The sequence below is a fragment of the Bradysia coprophila genome, chromosome II, assembly GCF_014529535.1.
Source record: "Bradysia coprophila strain Holo2 chromosome II, BU_Bcop_v1, whole genome shotgun sequence".
NCBI lineage: Eukaryota > Metazoa > Arthropoda > Insecta > Diptera > Sciaridae > Bradysia > Bradysia coprophila.
This window is the reverse complement of record NC_050735.1, coordinates 3,174,066-3,195,909: the sequence shown is the minus strand read 5'-3', so window position 1 is coordinate 3,195,909 and position 21,844 is coordinate 3,174,066. Positions and strand designations below refer to the sequence as shown.

Below are 21,844 nucleotides of genomic sequence, written 5' to 3'. Positions count from 1 at the left end.
TTAAATAACAAAAAAATCCTCCTTGTCTTCGACAAACAATGGATTAGCGTTGCCTCACTTTACAGTTTTCATATTACGAGCAGTGTATTGTGCAACTGTTCAGAAACAGATTGTTTTTCTTGTTTCTGAAACCGTTTCTTTTAGTCCACTATTATGTTCTTGAACACAGCACAACGAAACCTTTCTGATGTATTGTTGCCATGAAGGCGTAAACACTAAACCAACTAAGCCACAGTCATGATACACAGAAAATAAACCAGAAGAAGATTCAATTATGCTTCGGTTACACAAAAAATGCACGCTACACACTCAGGAAACGTTTATGATGCACGGTTATTCAAAGTGGTCTGTGGTTTTTGCAGCGTTGATCAGGGATGAGGAAATATTTCTTGTATAACCAATTATGGTGTGGTGTTTAATATCGGTTGAATTCACGAACATTGACTCGTAACAAAGAAGCTTTCCTCTTTACCATGCGTTAACCACTGTATGCATGCATAGTAACTTTTCTTTCACATTTTAATAGCAAGAGCGATTCTGAATTTTCACCAGGGACTTTTTTGTGAAAACTTTTTCCCACAATTTTTCATACAATTATTAAACGTATAGCTTGTGCAGAATCAGCAACAGCTGAACTTCATCAGCTGATCAACAAACACACCCTACTTGTACCTTAACGTATGTATGTAGCTTGCCTTTGAATTGTTTTCGATACAAAGGCATTGTCTTTTTCGACCAGCTGGAGATGTTCAGCTGTTGCTGATTCTGCAAAAGCTTTACGTTTAATAATTGTATTTTCCAAAAAAAAATCCGAAAATTTAGGAAGATATTGGCAATCATTTTTCAAAAAATAATCCCTGTTTTTTTACACAATTTAAACGTTAATGCACTCCCGCTTAATTTACTTTTAATTGTGCAGCAATTTTGCATTTCATTGTTGAAGGAAAATTGAAATTGTTGGAAACTGTGTCATAACAATGTTTATATACTAATAACAACCTTGTTGCCGGCAGCTTTAAATATACCTCTCCACGGGGACGTGTGTGCATCTGAGTTTAAGCAAATTGAAATTGTATGAAATTGTAATAAAGCTTTTGTTGAATGCACGATAAATAGCTTTCAGCACACCGAATAACAGTGACTCACTGTGCTTACACACCTGACTGGATATCATTTGTTGAAGAAATTTTCTTCCGTTAAAAATAAGAGAAAAACATTTTACGATTTCTGGTATCTTAGCACCAACATGTTTTTTGAAGCCTTGAACTGAACATATATTTGAAAATTAAATTATGCTTTAGATGTGTGTGATGTCAACGTCGTTATTGAAAATAGGAACATAGTAGTTAGTATAAGATCTCGACGCATTACCCCGACCTCAGGAGTACCTCAGGGTTCTATTTTAGGACCGTTTTTATTCTTGCTATACGTAAATGATCTACTTTCAGTTCTTAGCAACACTTTTGCATTCGCTGATGACTTGAAATTGCTTAGGAAAATTGTGTCTAGTGGTGACTGCTATGTGTTTCAATTGGAGATGGATCGTCTGCAAGCTTGGTGTACGGAAAATAAGTTGGGCCTCAACGTTAAGAAATGTGCTGTAATGTCAATAACTCGTAAAGCCGATAAGAACAAACTTGAATACCAGTATAGGATTGGTAATGATACTGTTCCCAGAGTCAACTCAAAACGCGATCTAGGGGTCATCATTGATAGCAAACTTTCATTCGCTGAATTGCAATGTGGTATGGAATCCTATGTATAAGAAGTATATCGATGTGGTTGAACAGGTGCAGCGAAAGTACACTAGAATGTTTTTCTATAAATTCAATTTGCCTAAACCTGATTATACTAGACGCCTAGAACATTTGAAAATGATGTCACTGAAGGGAAGACGATTGATAAATGATGAAATCGTTCTTTATAAAATCATTCACCGCCACATGGACACGACCTTGAACCAGTTGATTACGTATCACGATCATGGCAGACTGACGAGAAGGAATCTTGGGATGAATAGACCGATTTTTTACACAACAACATATTCAAGTAATGCCGAACAGAATGAGCCGCTAAATAGAATGCAAGATCATCACGACAAGTACTTTTCCGGTTGTGACATTTTTGATGATTCATTTCGGTCGTTCAAGAATTCGGTCATGAGCATTGGAATGAATATGGTATTGGATCAGTAATGACTGGAATGGAAAATGGTTATGAGATTTGAATTTTCTTTAAAGATTTCTGTTTAAGATTTGTAAATGATTGATATATTATTGGGTCGAAAGGCCTGTTTATTGATCAATAAACGAATAAATAAAAGTATATTATGATACCGGTGAATATGACCAGCATTATTAACTCGAGTGTATATTACACAAACACGAGTGTAGGGTTAGTATCGAATTCGTTCACCGAATTGCATGAAGGCTTTTTTAGAGTGTGACAATACACATTTTGGGCATAAAAAAAACATTTATCACCGAGTTTTACAACGTTTTTCTCGAGAAAGGCAAGAGAAGTTTCACTTTTCGTCATTGGGTTGAGAAGTAGTACTGTATTCGGCAGCTGTCGACTTACTACTGATCACTTACTTAATTACAATGGAAACCGCAGTTTTGTCGTTCTCAACACTCGTGTGTTTTCGAGCTAACACGATCACTGTACAATACAAAGTGAAGCTTTCGATTTGATTGTTTATTATACAATGGCTGTTGTGAAACAGCCTATAGGTTTATATGCAACAAAAACCCTACACAAATCTATGAACATGAATACAAAATATTTTTCATGTAAATTTTGTAAAGTTTTCATTTCTGTTAAACATTTATACGTTTCCATACGCTACCGGTGCGGTATTTTTCCGAATATACCATAAATTTATGTGCGGTTTTATACCACATATCCATCAAACAACAAAACAACATAATCAGGAACCATAAAAATAACTTATTTATGTTGCACGCTTAAAATCAATAAATTGGCTACATGTGAACATCATATATATCGGTTGAAGATATTATTGATACAATTTTTTGCACACGACCATGACATGCATCAGATGGTATGTATTATGAATAGAATAGTAGTACATTACCTACCTGTTTCCAAATTTTTATTTTAGCTAGTAGGAAGTTTATAGCCCGAGCCGAAGACAAGGGATATAATCCCACTGCCAAAATAACAATTTGGACGCAGTTAGGTACAGTCAAAGCACAGTTATCTATGTGTGCGAAAAATCACTTTCCCTCCCTAAAATCAGATAGATAATGTGAACATTATCTATCTGTTTTTCGCACTAGCAGATAAAAATGTTTAGAATGTGTGCGCTCCCAACCAGTATGGTAGCGCGGCTTATTATGTATACTCAAAAGCCTAATACGCTTCGGCAGTATTGAGTTCTACATACCAATAAAAATACTTTCGACAAGGAAAACCACAAAAATCACCCTTAAATTCCGGAATACCCACATACCGAATGTATACATAATAAAAATAGCAATAAACGTTCAAATATTGTTGACCAGTTACACAACCATATCCATACATAGAATGTATTTATGTTGTTTATTATTCTGTAATGTATACGTTTTACGGTCTTTTCTTTCGCTTCCACATTACATCTCGTTGCGGTGGAAGTAATTTTTATTTGTAAATAGTCAAACAACAACTATATAAGTATATAATAGAACCCATCCAATGTATTATTATGTGAAGCTTTTACTCCCTTCACTTGACGTTCCGTTGAATCAGTGAGCGTCAATAATATGTGGAAATTGATATTGGTTTATTGGTGGGTGTGTTTCAAGTATGCTATATTGGGTTCATTTTGTATGACATATAGTCGCGACCTATATTATTGTGGTGAATATCTATCTAGAAATGCTTCGTGGTAAAAGATTATATTTACTATTCGAAATAAATCATGCAATACATCAGTAATTAGTCATCCCGCAGATATTGTTGCGTTGTGTTGTAATATCAAGATATTTTGCTTTAATTAACTTCTAATAAATGTAAAATTTAGTATTTTCATTTCATTATTAAAGAACACGGTCCCACCTTTTGGGCGGGTCAGGTCCCTTGACTGACACTTTTCTAAATGTATTTTTGATCAATTTCATTGCATTTTCTTTCTTTTTTTTGTTAAGCTTCAGAAGCATAACTGATTCCAGTTTATTTTTTCAGCTATTTACTACATTAATGACTCCACGCAAATGACAGTAAAATTTGACAAAAAAATTCTTTGGAAACCATCGAGCGTGAGGTGGAATAATTTTTGACCACTTTTTGAGTTCTCAAATTTTTTTAGAAATTTTCAATTTTCAATCAACCGTAAATCATAAATAAAATATGACTCGCTTCGCTCTGGCCGTAAACTTCCCTATCGTATGAGCTGTCTATTTTTCTGTTTGAATGCCTTGTTGTTGCATCAGAGTAAATGCGAAGTATGTTTTGTGAATATGGAACGAGGACTTTTTCACAAATTAAAAAAGTGCGATAGATGTTCTTCTCTTACACTTTTACACAAAAAAGGAAGTCCACCGGTACTTAATATACTTTCACATGGTAATAAATGAACTTTATTAGTTTTTGGTTGATCGTTAAAATTAACTCGGTTTACCAATATTTTCGGCAAATTGGTACCAATTTCGGCTTTATGATGATAAATGGATTTAAAATATTTGTAAAAGGTGAAATTTATTGGCAGACCGAGAAAAAATAATCCATCGAAAAAATTCCCCATTCACAAAACCTTCAATCGTAAATAAAATATCACGAATCGTGTGAATTATGGCCCTCGCTTCGCTCTGGCCGCAATTTGCACACTCAGACATTTTGCTGGCGTAAGATGTGGTTGTAAAGGGAAAAAACTACCTATTTGATAAATGACTAACAAATTGATAGTTGACTATCAAGTTGTTAGTCAACTATCAAGATGTTAGTAGATCACTAGCAAGAGATGTTTACACGTTAAAAGCTGGGCATCGAATGATGAAATTATTCTTCCTACGTTTCATGCACATCGAAAACAAACTTATATGATTTACCCACACTACCAAACCAAATCAAATTTCACCAAATTAATCTTTTTTAATTGAGACTATGACCAACAGTGTAAAATCCCGTTTTTCTCGGATAGCTTCCAGATTTATAGTCCTACGGAGCCCATTTTCGAACTTAGCCTCGGGATTTAATTCCACGTATTAAAAAAAAAAAGAATCATCCAAATTGGCTAAAAATTATTCAAGTTATCGTGCTTTCAACGAAAAACTGTTACCTACATTTAACGTTTTTCATAGCATTTCATACATTTTCAATCACAGTGAACCTTTTTGTTACCCACATTTTTTGGTATTTTCTGGTGTAAGACCCTGACTTTCAGTCAAGAAATAATTAAAACTGAATGATTTACCGTTCGCAGAAAATGGCTCTCATATGAAGGCTCAAATATATTTTTCATTTATACTACAGCGACAGCCTGAAACTAACATTATTTCATTTTTCCAGGTTTGGTTTTTTTTATTATTAAACCTGACCTGATTCCCTTAGTGAAACTTGGATTTTTTTCTGGTGTAATTCGCCAAAAAAAAAGTCCGGATCAGATCAGATTTTTATATTTCAGGTCGAATCACGTTTCAGTTAAATTCAGGCTCTGGTCAAAAAAGGTTTCCGGTATTTCAAGTTGACCTTATCTGATCCGATCTACATCCATCAAAACATACAACATAAATTTTAAAATTTCTTTCTACATCAATGAGAAACATAAGGAAGAACTACTCATGGAAAATGATAATATTCTCCATCTCCACGTCTTCCGAATAATTTAACTCGAAAAAATGCATGTCAGAAAAGTCCAAGACTTTTCAATGTCCAGTCGGGTACATTGACATTGAGCTCCCCAAATTGTGGTCAATCAGGTCCAGAAACACGTTATGGGATGGATCAAAGCATAGCTTTGAAATGCTAGCATGTTAGCATGTAAAAAGTACCTTTAAAGGAACTACTCTTATACATCATTCGAAAGGTTTTGGCCTAAAACTACTTTTAGTAGAGTATGAAACTCCAAAATGGAGTTATAGTGGAGGGTAGCATCTGTGATTTTTTCCGATTTTTTGGGCTCCTATTTGAGAGTAAAAAAATCAGAGAAAAATTTGACGATTTTTTTTTCATATGTTGGAGATACAGAACTAACTCGGTATTTTGACCATTGATTGCTCTTATGGACATTTCACATAATTTTTACAGATTTTTAAACACATCCAATTTTTCAGAACCATTTTTGAATGATTTTTTGCACCAATTCTGAAAAAAATGACGGAAAATTTTTACAAAAAAGATCTGCGTCTGAATGTGGAAGATTAAGTTTCTTAGAAGTGTGTTCCTCAACAGCTGCAGATGTTTTTGGTAAAATTTGTGTTGAAAAGTTTTACAGTCAAAATTTTCTTGATCAACATTTTTTGCGTACTCTCGCAGAAAGCGTCAACAACAGCGATATCAGATTTTTTGGAAGTTGGAAAAATCGGAACTGCGTCATTTATTCCTCTTTAGAGGTTGATGTGGGATTTTATATGATTAACTATGTCAAGCCCCTTACATGAGATGAATGTATCAGAATTTTAGGATTCACTAAAAACAGAAATATTAAATGATTTTCAGTCATTTAAATTTCAAAACATTTTATTCCCTGAGTTCAATTAATCTCATATTGATGAAATATCGAACTATTACGCAAAAACGAAGAAGGAATTACAATTACGATGTTCGATATTAGGTCATTGTCATACCATAATTCTAATTAGAATAAAATAGTACATTTCGTACCTAGGACTAAACTATCTTTTTTAGCGTGTGACAGTTTTCCAGAACGAGGTGAAGGCCAGTTCTGGAATCAAATACGCTAAACAAGACTTTTAGTCCGTGGTACGAATAGTATTTTACACTCGCCAAACCATGAAAACACTGAATATCACGCGTCAAAAGTTATCGGAAACCACACTTTTTTAGTTCTCTCTCAGCAGACCTTGCAAACAGGTCTAGGGATTCAGACGATGTTTTGCTTAATGGTGGAGTTTTTTTATGTTATTCGTCAAAGAGAGAAATTTGATACGAAGGCGGAGCTTACTCTCCGTATCAACGAGTAGTGTGATGCACATCGAACGATCGACTCGTTCGGCTTTGTATCGCGTATTTTCGGTTTCGTCTTTATTCTTATACTTCTTCTATACATTTAAGTTTAACCTTGAGCGATGTGTAACAATGTGTTAAATTCCTTTTATTTGGTTTTGTTGTTTGTGTATTTCATGGTGTGACTAGTGTAAAATTTTGTGCATCACTGGATTGAAACCACTCAATCACAGAATGTGTGTGAATTCGTATCCCACGCGAATTATTTTTGCCTACGTATGTATGTTGCGTCTCGACTTCGTCTCGACGACACATACATACTCATGCAAAAAATTATTCTCTCGGTATACGAATTCACACGCACACTGTAATTTCGTGGTTTCAATCCAAATGCAAATAACTATTTCATATTGGACGGAGAAAAAGTTTTTGGTCCTAGATATAAAAAAATATATTTTCAAAGTTTCATAATGTGTGTGTGTGTCATGTGCCATGCAAGTAAACGTAAGCGTTTACCACGTTTACCTTCTTCTACCAACATTTCACAATGCGACTATCAATGTAGTATGTGTTAATAGCAAGCGCCGCTCCGAGATCAATTACGATATAATTGAATAAAAACACGAAAAATAAAAAAAATATCGAAATTCAACAAAATTCCATTTTATTTCGGATACCAGAGCAAACGTACGGAACGTTTACTGACGCCCCACACGTGTACTACCGTACCCGAAGTATGATCCGAAAATAGCTGTCTGCCAGCCAATTTACACGTCCACTACGTCCATCGCTTTAACTTTTCTATCAGTGTAGAAATATTTGAGATAACCTAAATGAACGGAAAAATGTATTTTAAGACATGCGTGGTGCGATAAGATACATCAATGTTTTTTCATTTTAAATAAATTTTCTATTTGAAAATTATTTTGCACACATAAATTCACGATGGTTGGCCTATCTGCAAAAATAAATTTCGTACTGGGCACAAAATAAGCGTTTTTGGAAATAAATGTTCCGAATTCTAATATCGACAATTTGAAGATTAGGTTAGGCGTGGTGGAAGAAAGGTTATCAGAATTATGTCCATTATGCAGATAGAGCTTGGACATTATTTCAGTTTTGCATTAGCAGTTCGTCACATTGGATAGAACCGGACAAATATCTAACAATAAAGTAACGCAGACAATTTCGGTAAATTTAAATATTTTTTAATAAGAGTTTTTGAAATTCTGAATTTAATTTAAGAAACCTGCAGCTGAGTGCTTCCATCGTATTAATAATGGACCAACGAAAAACTAAAGATTTACAAGAAGTCGATATCGAAATCTTGTTTTGGAGTCCTGCAGGGGAAAAAGATACTGGACATGTTGCGTTGCATGTAGTGAAGCCTGAGTTGTATATCAGCTTTTGGCCAAGCGTTGATAATCCAGGGGTGGATAGTGTTCCATCCAAGGCCATGTCTTATGCAGATGACCTACATGAAACGTAAATATTTGAACAGCAAAAACAAACTGTTTGCTAATTTTATGATTCAGAGGTATGGGTAGAGAGCCAAGTTCCGTGTACAAAGCAAGAATTGGTTTAGACATGAAAGCTGTACGCGAATTCTGGGAATTACAGCAGAAAAAAGACTACTTTGTCGCCGAAAATAATTGCAGCACTGCTGTGATAGAAGCTTTGAGAGCTGGAAATGATGCCTTTAAAGTTAATCCGTATGGGCCCGATTTGAATAGTAAGCAAAATTAAAAAAAATAATCAAAAACTCTTACCTAAAAAAATATATCTGTATTTCAGTTGCAGCTGACTTTTTTGTAGGACCGTATACGCGAGAAGTTGTGGAAATTTATGAAAAGTTAGAATTGTTTCTACAGGAAGCTGTAGCGAATGGTAGTAACAAGAACTGATCAATCACCCACAGCTAAGAATAGTTTGATGCCATTTTTTGTTCATTAAATTTGATTCGAACATTTTTTTATTGCTTTTATATTTTATTTCAATAAAACTTACGACTGGCTGTTCGGTATATCCTTGGACCACCGTGGTATCTGAAGGATTTTGAACTTTCGAGTTTTCTCGGAGGGAACTCATCAATCCGAAAAACTTCAGTTGCTATCGAAACTTTATATCTTTTGGCACCAAGAGATGAGGCTACTTTTCTAAAAACAGAGTGTAGAGTAGATTGCTCTTCACTAACTTAGTCGTGATAAACTGATATGAGCAATTCTTCGAATAAAGTAAAGTACCCAGCAGGGTTAACATGAAAAAGGGCGCCCAAAGAAACTTAAGCTTATGACAAATCATTCGAAAGGACTTGGCCTGGAACAACTTTTAGTAGAAAGTATGAAACTCCAAAATGTAGTTATAGTGGAGTTAAGGACGAAAATGTGAATTTTGATTGTCATTTATTTCTCTCTATTGTGTTGATGTAAAAATTTCAAAACTTCTCAAAAAATGTTTGAATGGTAACATCTGTGATTTTTTGTCCGACTTTTTGGGATTAGGGGTAGAAAAATTCGGCAATAAAGTCGAAGCATTATAATTTGATCGATTCTATTCATTTTTAAATAATTGTAGTTTTTAAAGAAATCATTTCGAAAACATTACAGCATAAAAGCTTACACATGCGCATTAGAGCTGTTTACTCGCGGTATACCTGCGGGTAATCCGTTCAAATGCACGTGTCTAAGCTTTTATACTGTAATGTTTTCGAAATGATTTCTTCGAAAACTACAATTATTTAAAAATGAATTAAATGAGTAGAATCGATCAAATTATAATGCTTGGACTTTACGTACTAACTCGGTATTTTGACCATTGACTGCTATTATGAACATTTCACATAATTTTTCTAGATTTTTAAAAATGGTGGACACATGAAATTTTTAAAATAATTTTTTGCACCTTTGTGTTATTATTTTTTAACTTTCCAGTGCCTTCCGTCATTGTTCTGAAATGTCCATAATAGCAACACCTCTAGTAGATAAATCGTAGTGACATTTCGCTCGATATTTACGTAGGAAGTGTAAAAGATCACAATCTGTCGTAGAAAAAGAATCACATCGAAAACATGCAACGCAAATCATATATCAGAAATCAGGAGTTTGTCAGTGTGTAAACAACTTGAAACTTTCATTTCATTCAAATGCATTTTTCTATTCCAGTTTAATATGCTGCAAACTCTTTCTCCCAATGACAAATATAAATCGATATGTGGAAGAGACGTCCTTTCATATCCATTCGAAACGACCTTTCACATCACCCCTCTTAATGTAATATCCGTTTCAACGTTCACAACTTGTCGTAAATAAGAAAAACTTTTCATTTTCAACACCCGGTTAACCTTTTTATAATACAATAAATGGCTTACACAAGAAGAAGCTATACCATGCATGCACACACATATCCACATGGCATACAATAATGCTTCTTTACATTCATCTCCTAATACACACTCTACTCTACAGTCTACACTCTACACCCAACCCAATAACACTTTGCAATAAAGATTTTTTTTATATATATTTCAAGCACATACTAGCATTTCGTTTATCCCCAATGTAAATAGTCCATTTAAGGGTTAATTTACAATATTTCTGTAGAGGCCCAAGCACCAAAAATGTATTTTGAGAACATTTTCGTCGTTCACGTTGCTTTCATAAAAACAATTTTTTTTTTCAACATTATGTTCGTTCCGACACTTTCATTCTTAAGCCTCTTGTTTATTGGAACTACTTTGGCCGACTACTATTTCGTAACACGACATACGATCCATGAAAAACAAAGAGGGTGTTAATTCTGGCACCAACTTAAAGAGCAATAAATTAATGTTGCGTTAAGAGACCGTACACGTCTATAGTTTTTTCTTCAAGGAATTGGATTCGCTCTTGAACACAAGATGGTCAGGTACAATATATTGATAAATTCGGACTTTATGACGTTGACTTAGAAGTAAAATATGGCAAATATCTTCATGACTTACGGATGTATCAAACTCAACGAAGTCAATAAATTGCTACAAAAATAGGTAGAAACATTTAATATACATGACTTTTGATCTGTGACTAAATATGACAACTGTACTTTCTTCTGAGGAATTATAACTCAAGGCGTTTATTTAGATGTTCAGGTAATAATGAAGCTGGCATCACTGCCGAAAGTTTATTCACCACACTGTGGTCTTATCACGATTATTAAATTCACTGCCAATTGATGGCTGTAGAATTGAATAATCGTAAATCTAACCGAACCAAATGTAATGAGACCACAGTGTGGTGAATAAACTTTCGGCAGTGATGCCAGCTTAATTATTACGTGAACACTAGAACTTAAAAAAAAACACAAGACATGACGGCTTGATGTAGCACAGTATATCGGTTCAATTAAACTTACATGAATGACAAACTTGAAGCCACATTACGAATAAATCTGTTACTTCTTCTGTTTAAAATATCGTTTAAAGTTTAATGGAAAATCATTTACTTCTTTAGTTTTATCCGTACGTTTTGTATATAAGAGAACATAAACCATACGTGCTCTTTCTGAAAGGGTGCAAACATTGTTGCGTCCAATAAACGCGGATAAAGCTGGTCGATTCAGTCATTCACTAGAGTTCGATAGAGTTTCTCAATAACAATAACAATTGTCGTTTTGAGACTCTTCCTAAATTCTTCCATTCTCCATTGCTATGAAAGTTCTGAATCCCTAATATTCACAATTTGACAAAAGTTATGGTCATCAAGAAGAGTTTATCCACGAACCACCAGAGTTGTACTACTTATTTCGTGGCAGCGGGAACCTGAGGAATGAAACTCGCGAAGAGACTGACATTATTCCTTTTTTCTACAGTGGTAAATGACAAAGGCCAGTGCCGCTACTTCGCACGGAAATTTGTCAAGGACGCAGCGGTTTAAGGGGCGCAAAATTTTCTTTTTCATTAGCGAAACTTTCGAATTTGAATTTAAAACAGGTTTGGTCTAGCAATATAAAAGCCTGGTACCGGTAACTGTCAATGGCCGTTACTATTCGCCTCCATTGGAGAATAATGACACTTAGAAATTCAAAATGCTCTAGTCTATAGTCTAAACTTCTATAAAGACCAGACACTTGAAAGGGGCCGGCATCATTGTGGTAAATTTATTTAAACATCCCTCAGTGCTGCCAGCCAGGTCCTCTCCAAAATGAATGTTACAGATATCTTGCACAATTTACGCGCACCATCACATAAGTGTTGTTATTAAACGAAAAGAAAAGTTTTTTCTTTGTTGCTTTCAAATGAAAAACAAAATAAATTGTTTCAGATCAATCTGGATGATTTGCCGCATTTATTCGGGAGAGAGAAGAAAACCATAAATCAACATTGACATTGGTGAGATTAGGTCGATATTGGATAGGAAAGCAAATTTATAAACAATTTCGAACTTACCATAAGTCCTTGTTCCAAATAACCAGTTCTTAGTTGAACAACAATATCCAGAAGAAATATTATATCAGTAAGGCAATCACAGAATAACCAGAAATTCGGTATTTGAGCCTAAAGGACGATGAAAACAAAATGTTTGTGAAAGAAGTTTGAAATCGATCGACTTCCACAATACCTGCAATTCCGGAAAACTTTGTCGCACAATTAATGTCCATAAATTATATAAAATACAAAATGTCAGCACCATTAACCAATAGAAATAAAAATTTTCGTCAGGATTTACGACTGATATTCGTTTTCGATTGTATCGTCGACGTTTCATTGTTTTTTCGTGATCGCCTGATGCACTTTCAGATCCAGTTTCTTCCATCGTTTCCTGAAACATAAAGAGGTTCATTGTCATTAGCGTTTTCGCAAGCGGAATATTTGTGGAAGAAGATTAATGTTGATGGATGAAACAGGGACAGGTGGTTAGTGAAAGCAATAGGTGATAGTCACCAATTAAGAAAGTAAGTTCTCATCTATTTTAATGCTAAGAGCAACACTATAGTCTTACATCAGAATGATCTAATGGTCTCGGACATTTTCAGCTTTTCTTGTGACGTAAGACCGCAGACTTATATTAAATTTAATTATATTCTTCCATTGGGTGTTTGTCACGTAAGTTTAGTCCTTGATCAACTATAAAACGCGTATAAGAAATGATGCTTATATGGATGTTATCTAGCACACATGCGGAAGAGCTAAATACACCTGATTTGGGAGTTATGGTGGTTAGTAACTGCTCCCACATGAATTTCGTCTAACAAATAAAAATCAAGATTCTGCAATTTATTACCTCGTTGAGGCTCGATTGTGAAAGTGTTGAAAATGAAACAAAACGTACCAGGGAATGTGTAAGCAGGCACCAGCCATATGAGCTAATCGGGCAAGTCTCGATGTGCGCTTGCATTTTTCACTTAAAATTTCTGAATTAAAGTCTCTTCTAAGTAGAATTTCCGTTTTTTTAGTAAGACGCCTGACGCCACGACAGAGTAAAGTAAAGGAGCGCTTGTTTGACTAGGGACCTGAATAATCTATAGTAGCAAGTAGCCCTTCATTTTTTGCGAATAAATTTTTTCAATTTATGTCAGTGTTCATTTGAGTTCATTTTCATACAGTGTATTAGGTCCCTTATTTGACGTTTCGAAAATGAACCGCTCCTGCCTGAGAAACCTCGCTTGGGCACAAACCCTTCGAATTTCAATTGGAATCAGGTTTGGTATAAATATTTGTGGGAAACATATGTGATCGTAGGTTTTAAAGACAACACACACCGTCAACAGACATTTCGTATGAATGACATTACCAACGAACAATTACATGTACCACAAAGAGACGCTATCAGTAAACTAAATCCAAGACGGAACCTAATGACAGACAGATTAGATTAAGTGGGTGTAATTTATATTCATAGACTCCTGCACCTTGGATCCCAATGGTCCTGTTGAAGAATTTTGGTTCGTTTCTTCAGTTTTAGTCTGTTCTCTACAAAACAAAATCAACAAAATCTGAGTATATCCAGTATAACAAGTATATCTTCATATATTCCGTATATCGAGTATAAGTCGCATGTGTTTGACAACTGCCACATTTAGAAAAATGAAATTTTTTACGCGATGGATTTCGATCAAACAACATGCCAGTGTGTAGCTTGTGATCTCAGGAGTCTGGCAAGGTAATTAGTTTTTCAATAGGACCAATATCGGCTGAGCGATTAGACTTTGGAAAATGTTGGATTTTGTATGCGATTGGCACATGACTTCATAGTCTTATCGCTCTAGTTACGTTCGAAGGATGATGGGTAACAAGGTTTGTTTATTTAATTTGTAGGCCTTTCTCAGCAATTTTCCTGTACCACGATCGCTTTCATGCGATCCTTAGATCGACAAATGACACTGAACTGATGTTTTAAAATCGTCAAAGTCCGTGTAAAAGAACGTTTTACGAAAGTCTTTCTTATTGAGCCATTTGCTTTGCACGGTGCTGTTGTTGTCGTTGTTGTAGGGGTAAAAAGGGTTGATGTAACGGTATGACTTGTCCGAGGTGACTAGTCTGTATAAATTCTGGTTAATTATGTTATCATCGATTACGTGAAAAATGATCGTCAGACCAAAAGACGATAGTTCTTCGCACGCTTTATGGTGAAATCTTTGATAATCCTCTCCCGTTGGACGTTCGTAGGTGTAAAATTTGTGTTTACAATATTTAGTTGCAAACTAAATACAAAATAAAAAAAAACGTCGATGAAAGATCAAATAAATATCACGCTAACCGTAGAGCCTTAGGTGGAAACCATACTTTAACAGAAAGCACTGCTTACAAAGCTGTTCAAAGCGTAAGAACACTGGTTTTTGAATTTGTATTTAGTATTAAGTAAAATAAGTGCGAATTTTACAATGATCAGGCTCAGTGAATAGAGATTTTTTGTTGGCATTGTATAAGAGGCGGATGTATAAGGAACGAATCCGACGTTTCATAAACTGTCAACTTTTGACTGGTATAGAGCCTTTGTTTCCACTCAACAAAAAAGCAATGAAAGTATAAACCAGGTATGGTCTGTTCATACAAACCGGATGACATGGCGATCATGAGAGGTGAGTTTGTTTATATGAAATCGCTATGTCCACCGCTCCATACAAAGTTTGACATTCGACCATACCTTTTGTTGACGCTCATTGCAAAAAAGTACTCCGTTAGAGAGCGAACTGTCAAGTAAACAAAGCAAAAATATTGAATAAATTCAATTTTGTCTCTCACAAAGAGTACTTTTTTGGTAAGTGGAAATCAAGCTTAATTCACAACAATAGATTAGATTAGATTAGATTAGATGGGAGGGTGTAAGCCCAGCACCTAAGCCTCAGATGGGCCTGTTGTGCTATTGTACAAGTCTCTTGATCATATGGACTGTGATTTTACATCATATCTCTCCCGACTTAGATTGTTCACAAATCGACCGTGTGTTAACGTCCCATACGTTGTGAATTCTCCAAGCCGTGGGTGGTATGCGAATACCACAACCATCACTAATTGACCTGTACATTTTCCCAAAGATGGCGCTATCAACATTGTCATGTTGTAGCTCTTTCTACTATTGACATTATGTCGATATGGTTTCTTTTATGGAGAAAGCGAATGTTGGGTTTTTTGATATTTCCGACTTTGTTACGGTTACGGCTATTAGTTTTAGGTAATAGCAAGTGTCTAATCACCACAGGCCCTGAGTTGCCTCTTCGTATAAATCGCCATGCCACCATGTGACTGAACTCGTTCTGGCGTTGCAGGTTGTAGCGTTTGAATGATTCGTATTTCGTCATATCCCTTGACATCCATACAACGTATCAATCAATAGATCTGTTAAACCTCGCGGTCATTTTGGAGTACAAGATAGTTTCTGTATCTTGGGATTGTACCACAGCAAATTTGTAAAAATTTGCTATGTGGTTTTGGGGTGTCAAATGAGAACCCGAGGCGTTTGTACCTTACCTGCACTAAAATTGACTGCCAGATGCCATACGGCAATGTGTCATTTTCGTACATTAATCGAGCACGTAATTTAGCATTAGCTTCTGGTAGAGTCGATTGTTAATCCGTACACCGACGCCACGAAGCACATGTTAAATAACAAAGGAAATAACACAATTGTTGATATCGCACAATGAGGCGAGAACAACTTTATTGATCAAAGAGAAAATGACCTACGAGAACAACACTTTGACTTCGTTAATAAAACCTTTAAAATAATTTCACCATTTAACCATTACAGCAAAATAAAAACACCAAAGCCGTAAAAGTTGGCACAGAAATTAGACAAAATCGAAAATGAATTCACACACAGCCACACAAAAGAAACACTTTTAGAGAGCAACGCATAAACACGTCCGTTCTCTGTGACTGTGACTGTGATCTCTCACAACAATAAGTAAACGAGGTATAAGCCAATGTAACCAGCAAGAAAGCAGTTACATACTTACTCACAAAATTGAACGCTTACTCTTTAATCTCGTACAACATAAACAGAAACATTCTTTTTCCAGCGGAATTTTTGATGTCCAAAATGAATAACTTTCTTAAACAACAACGACAAACATAAATCTAATTTAACTGTCGCAGATGATTTAAGTAGCATAAAAAAAAGTCGACGACATGGTTATTTATTGTGTATGCTTAACACTCTGAAATGAGTGTAATAAATCCAGATTATACAATGAACATGAACTTGGGCCGGTCATTTTTCCATAAGAATTATTATTAATTTTTCTGCGTTGTATTTTTTCTCCGTCAAGTCATAATAGAAAAACAAAAGCTACCCTTTTCCGCCGACACAACGCTTTTTACAAAATGTGTCGTTTTATTTACATAACCTTGAGAGAGATTACACAACACATACACAGCATGGTATGGCAAAATAGAGGCTTTATTTATTCACACATTAAACTGAAAGCAGATATATCCACTCAACTGACAATATCCTAATCTACTCATTTATTATACATCAATACACATTGTATGCTTTAAATTTGAAAGGATATAATAGCAGAGCTTCAATTTTTTAGTTAAAATCATCTGAAGTATAGGGTGAATTTTGCAATACACATTGATATCCTTTGTATAGGGTAAAAGAAAGTATTTGACTTGCAGCACCCTGCAAAAATGAAATTTGAGCAAGGAGCACACCGTTGGCACTTGCGATAATTTTCATTTTCGCAAGTAAAATACCTTACGTAATCATTTGAAGATTGTTATTTTGCTAAGAGGGATTAACCTACCTCTCGGCAAAATAAAAATCTCCAAACAAGAACGTAATTTACTATCAGATACGTTGAAGTACATACGGTACATACGGATTATAATGTTTTGGTCCAACTTATATAATTCACTCACTACAATATGGTTCTATCTGTAGGTTTCACATGAATTCCCTTTTAGGAAAAGAATCATAATGGCGGTAGGTTCGACGTAGCTGGATTGTTACTAAACGTTGAACAATAATTCTTTGAAATTTACAGAAATTGTTGCTTTAGAGAAACAGAACAGATAACAAGTTTGTAAACGTTTTTCAAATGAAATCGATTAACATGTTAGATGATGTTTCACCACAACGCTCACAGCTGATAAACCTTCGTTTTAGTTTTTGGGTAAAATAAACACACTTCTAGCATGAGTGATCGAAGTGGTCAGCTGGAGAAAGTACTCTATTTTATATTAAAATATTTTTACAGTGTACGTTTGTACAGTACACTGCCCAGTTTCAGTACTCATGCTTGAAGTGCGTTACTAAAATGCATTGTGTGATAGCTGATAGCTACAAGTGATGGAATTTTCTTCTTCTTCTTCGAGTCAACAAAACACACCGCTTGTACCATACAGGGGCAGTCTCGCTGGCAGCACTGAGGTAAATTAATGGAAATTCGTGTCAGTGCTGCCAGCGAGGTCCCTTAAAAGTGATCCACAGTTGTAAACTGATCACTTGATGTCCACAATATAAAGCAGAAAATTAAAAAAAAACTCATCTCATCAGTTCCTATACATAGAGGAATGCCCGATTTGGAAGAATTTGAGGCACTTTTTTCGAGAACTTTGCTCCCCTTCTTCCGTTAATATATGTATGCGAAATCTGTTCCAAGTGAATAAGAGGAATCAAATGAAGGAAATGACTTTCATCTAATTGTGAGTGTTGGCTTGAAACATTTTAATGCCAGTACTGCATCTTGCAGTTCGCAGTTGCGAGCAATAAAATGTGTTCGAGGCGTGTATTTTGCTTCAAACGAGGTATATAACTACTGAAACGACTGAAAAACATTTACCCAAAAATATGTAGAATGTGGTCGCTTGTGTGATTGTTAAACGTTGGTTCGAACTTTGTGATTCAAGAGTGAATATTGCACATACGCACAGGATGTTTGTTGCATCATAATGATAAAAATTATGATTAACAACAACAAATTTATTCAAAACAAATTGTACACAATCTGCGTCGGTGTCTGCTAAATATTTGACATTCAACCCCCATTTGAACCAATTACTTAATATTTTTCAAAATGTTGAACATACTGCAGGCTGAATTTATAATCTGAAAAAGATGGCATTGAAACATTTACAAACCAATCAACTGCAAGCAAACCCTTGTAAACGTTTCCAAAGTTAATGGATACAATTTGCCAATCACAATCGCCTGCGGCTGCTTCAAATATTCACCAAAAATGATGATGCACTTTTTCGTAAATTGGGGCTGGTTATACCACTCCGATTCGAATAAGCTGTAGGATAGACGATTGCTTGACAACATTATCTCATTCCCAACGTACGTAATCATAAAGATATCAGCAGTTAGGTAAAAAAACACTAAAACATGTACGAAACGCTCGACCAAACTCTCACCGACCCCCTAAAATGACTAAGCCATTAAAAATGGTCGCGAATCGATCAATTCAATTCATACAAATGCCAAACAATAAATTGATCCACAAATGCATAGACCACTAGTGCCAAACTGAATGAAAAAAATGTCTGAGAAAAAGAATCCCACGTCATTCGTCAATCTGTGGAAACATATTTACATTTATAAACTCGACACTGGATCATATTAAACACATTTGGATACCCCCTCAAGTGTAGATGAACCTTGACTGAATCTTTTAAGTTTACAAAGAAATTGTTGAGGGTTTTGTTCTCTGTCATCTTGTCCTTTTCTCTATTTTTTCCCATGCTCCTCAACTGCGTTCCTAGCACCTCATATCTCAGAGAACAAATCAAAAGCAAATACCAAATCATTATTGTGAAAATCATGACCAGTAACGACAATAGAACTTCAGTAAAGACAAAAATTGATGCCATCCAGAATGCAATTTCATTGTTCCTCCAATCCATGGGAAATCCAACTTCCAAAAATAAAGTTTTCCCGTTTCCAACAAACGACATAACTATAGTCCCTGAAGAACCAGCAACAGCTACAGTTATCGCAAAGACAAACACAAGTTTCAGGAATCCTCTAAGTTTGTTGTTAAAAAGATTGTAGGCGTCGTCATTTTGAATCGAAAAGACACAAACTCGATTCAATAAATCAAGAATTTGATTCTGTTTCCATATTAAAAACCAGAGTTTTATTAAAAGCACTGAAGAACCGATTGCCACTTCCGACAAGAATATATTCTGATCCTCTTTATCATTTGTAATTGCTCCAACCACTAATGACAGGACAAAAAGTGGATAATAAAAGGAATACAACAACTTAATTCTGAATTCTTTGACCGTAGGCTTATCTCCGCGATGGTGTCTGGCAATGAGATAGAAGAAAGAAATAATCAGTGAGATAATCTTATGAATTTGAATTAAATGCATCCTTAGATATTAGTCGTACACATTTGAAAGTGAAACAAATACTAAACTGATGTGTTGGAAACTAAGGATGCTAAAGTACATTGATACTTATTGAGATGACGTGTCTAAACCTCAGTGCATAGATATTAAGCTGACGTGTCTTAAAAACCACCGCATGAATAAAATTTTTTTCTCCTCAGTTATTTTCAACAATAAATTTACAAATTACAAGGCACTTGTGTCAACACTGTCAAACCATTTCTGATCAATATTACTTCCACATGCTATACTTTCATCAAGTCAACTAGGTCAATAATGTTCATAAAATATTCTTGTTAGCAGTGCGGAAACCCATGAGAAATTTCTTATTTTCTAACCCCAATCAATCGCTCATATTTCACTTCATGTCCCCCTCGTTCACAGGAAATATTTTACTAAAATTTACAAAATATCTAAGTACCGAAGTACACAGATAATTGTACCGAAGCAAGTTGATAGAGTTTGCAAGTATCACGAATTCTTGTTCGAATGAATGAATCGGGAAGAAACTTCAATTATATTCTGGTTTCATTGCCGGCCTCATGCGAAAGTTTAATATAACAAAGGCATTCACTTTAAGTTAACCGAAAATATTCTTCATGTAATGGATCATTTTCGCAGGGGGCAAACTGTTATACAATGATCAACTTTCGCATGGGGCAGACAATAAAATCTAATTTTACATAATCTGTAATTTAACTTGCAAACACTCTAACTCTTCGTCAATATACGGATCCAGATTGCTAATTGGAATATAAAAAAAAAATTGAAACAAACAAAGCATGAACGAAACAGGCCCTATATTATAGATGAATTACATAAGGTTTGCATTTGTTAGTGTCGCCGTCAGAAAGCTAATCTTTACTAACCATATTACATAGTTGACACGATCGATAATATACATTACTTGAGAAAATGAAATAAGTTAAGTGTCTTCGTAACCATCCCTTTATTATACGAAACAAAAGATAAGCAACAAAAAGGTCAACGAAGGTGTAACACGTCCTATAAGCAAAACATGCTGAATTGTTTTTATTATCCTGAAAAATGATGGCACTTAATAAAGGTTGATTGTGTGAATGTATTGTGTGTGTTTCTTACGGTCTTCGCAAAAATATAAGTGGAATGGTTTCAAATCTGGTTTCAATGTTTCATTAAATTTCGGCAGGTTTTTGTTGGAACACATTGTAATACCATATCCACTTTAAGGTGCTGGTCGCTAAAAACACTATAGGCAAAATTCAGATCGATATGAATTGTTGACACCGATTGAGAATCGAAACCTCACAACTGGTGGCGGGACATTTATACACGGTCAATATCGTCAGGAACGATATTATCGTTTTTTAGACGATCCTGGGTGAAAAATTTCCGAAATAAAATATCGTTTTTTGAACGATATTATTGCCTAAAAAACGATATTATCGTTCCTGACGATATTGACCGTGTAGAAACGTCGTCTCACCCTCACAAGTCACAACTCCATTTTCAGTTATACAAATATACATCGGTGTTCTGTTCACACATCCAACAATTATTGTATCGATGCAATGTTATATACAATTTTCTATAAATTTTACCTGTGTTTCCGGTATCTGCCTGGTGGAAAATCGTTTTAAAAATGAATCTTCCCGTTTCAGTGGTGGTTTTTTCTGTATCGCCGATGATAGCTGAACGGTTGTACGTAGTTTCATCCATCGTTGATTTGATTTCGTCCTATTTATTGGAAATAAGAAAATATTTTTACTGTTATTACAGCCGTATTTTGGCGCAGCAAAAGAGCGGATATAACAAAATAAAAAATAAAAATTTTTATTGAAAATATTTCATCAAAAAACATCAACACATTAACCAAAGAAAGAAAAATAAATTATGATTATGATGATAAGTGTAATACGA

General features: G+C 35.0%; 3 protein-coding genes across 7 annotated transcripts in view; 1 reads left to right on the top strand and 2 right to left on the bottom strand.

The window, feature by feature from the left end:
• The window catches only part of LOC119066502, a 204,219-nt gene that overhangs the window by 55,639 nt on the left and 126,736 nt on the right, over positions 1-21,844 (bottom strand). For all 3 annotated transcript variants that reach the window (XM_037169016.1, XM_037169024.1, XM_037169032.1), the window contains exons 4-6: positions 21,526-21,661; positions 12,723-12,923; positions 12,551-12,658 (exon numbers count right to left, since the gene is read on the bottom strand). In XM_037169016.1, coding sequence (XP_037024911.1) covers positions 12,551-12,658; positions 12,723-12,923; positions 21,526-21,661 — 445 coding nt within the window. The remainder of the gene's footprint in view (positions 1-12,550; positions 12,659-12,722; positions 12,924-21,525; positions 21,662-21,844) is intronic.
• Positions 8,209-9,099, top strand: LOC119067240. 3 transcript variants are annotated; one of them, XM_037170107.1, is made up of 4 exons: positions 8,209-8,319; positions 8,374-8,613; positions 8,664-8,860; positions 8,923-9,099. In XM_037170107.1, the coding sequence occupies exons 2-4, from the start codon at positions 8,408-8,410 to the stop codon at positions 9,030-9,032; spliced, it is 513 nt and encodes a 170-aa protein (XP_037026002.1). In that variant the 5' UTR covers positions 8,209-8,319; positions 8,374-8,407; the 3' UTR covers positions 9,033-9,099. The 3 variants fall into 3 exon arrangements, with proteins under 3 accessions (XP_037026002.1, XP_037026008.1, XP_037026018.1); XM_037170113.1 differs by having other exon boundaries at positions 8,232-8,319; positions 8,384-8,613; XM_037170123.1 differs by having other exon boundaries at positions 8,240-8,301.
• Positions 18,609-19,927, bottom strand: LOC119067022 (odorant receptor 94b-like). The gene is made up of 4 exons (XM_037169753.1): positions 19,191-19,927; positions 19,029-19,128; positions 18,711-18,974; positions 18,609-18,659 (listed from the first exon to the last, which is right to left on the bottom strand). The coding sequence occupies exons 1-4, from the start codon at positions 19,925-19,927 to the stop codon at positions 18,609-18,611; spliced, it is 1,152 nt and encodes a 383-aa protein (XP_037025648.1).

Coding starts and splice junctions, on each gene's coding strand:
- LOC119067240 (XM_037170107.1), top strand. CDS start 8,408: ATGGACCAACGAAAAACTAAAGATTTACAAGAAGTCGATATCGAAATC. Junction 8,614..8,663: donor GCAGATGACCTACATGAAAC/GTAAATATTTGA, acceptor TTTATGATTCAG/AGGTATGGGTAGAGAGCCAA. Junction 8,861..8,922: donor GTATGGGCCCGATTTGAATA/GTAAGCAAAATT, acceptor TCTGTATTTCAG/TTGCAGCTGACTTTTTTGTA.
- LOC119067022 (XM_037169753.1), bottom strand. CDS start 19,927: ATGCATTTAATTCAAATTCATAAGATTATCTCACTGATTATTTCTTTC. Junction 19,129..19,190: donor GTTCATCTACACTTGAGGGG/GTATCCAAATGT, acceptor ATGTTTCCACAG/ATTGACGAATGACGTGGGAT. Junction 18,975..19,028: donor CAATTTATTGTTTGGCATTT/GTATGAATTGAA, acceptor TAGTCATTTTAG/GGGGTCGGTGAGAGTTTGGT.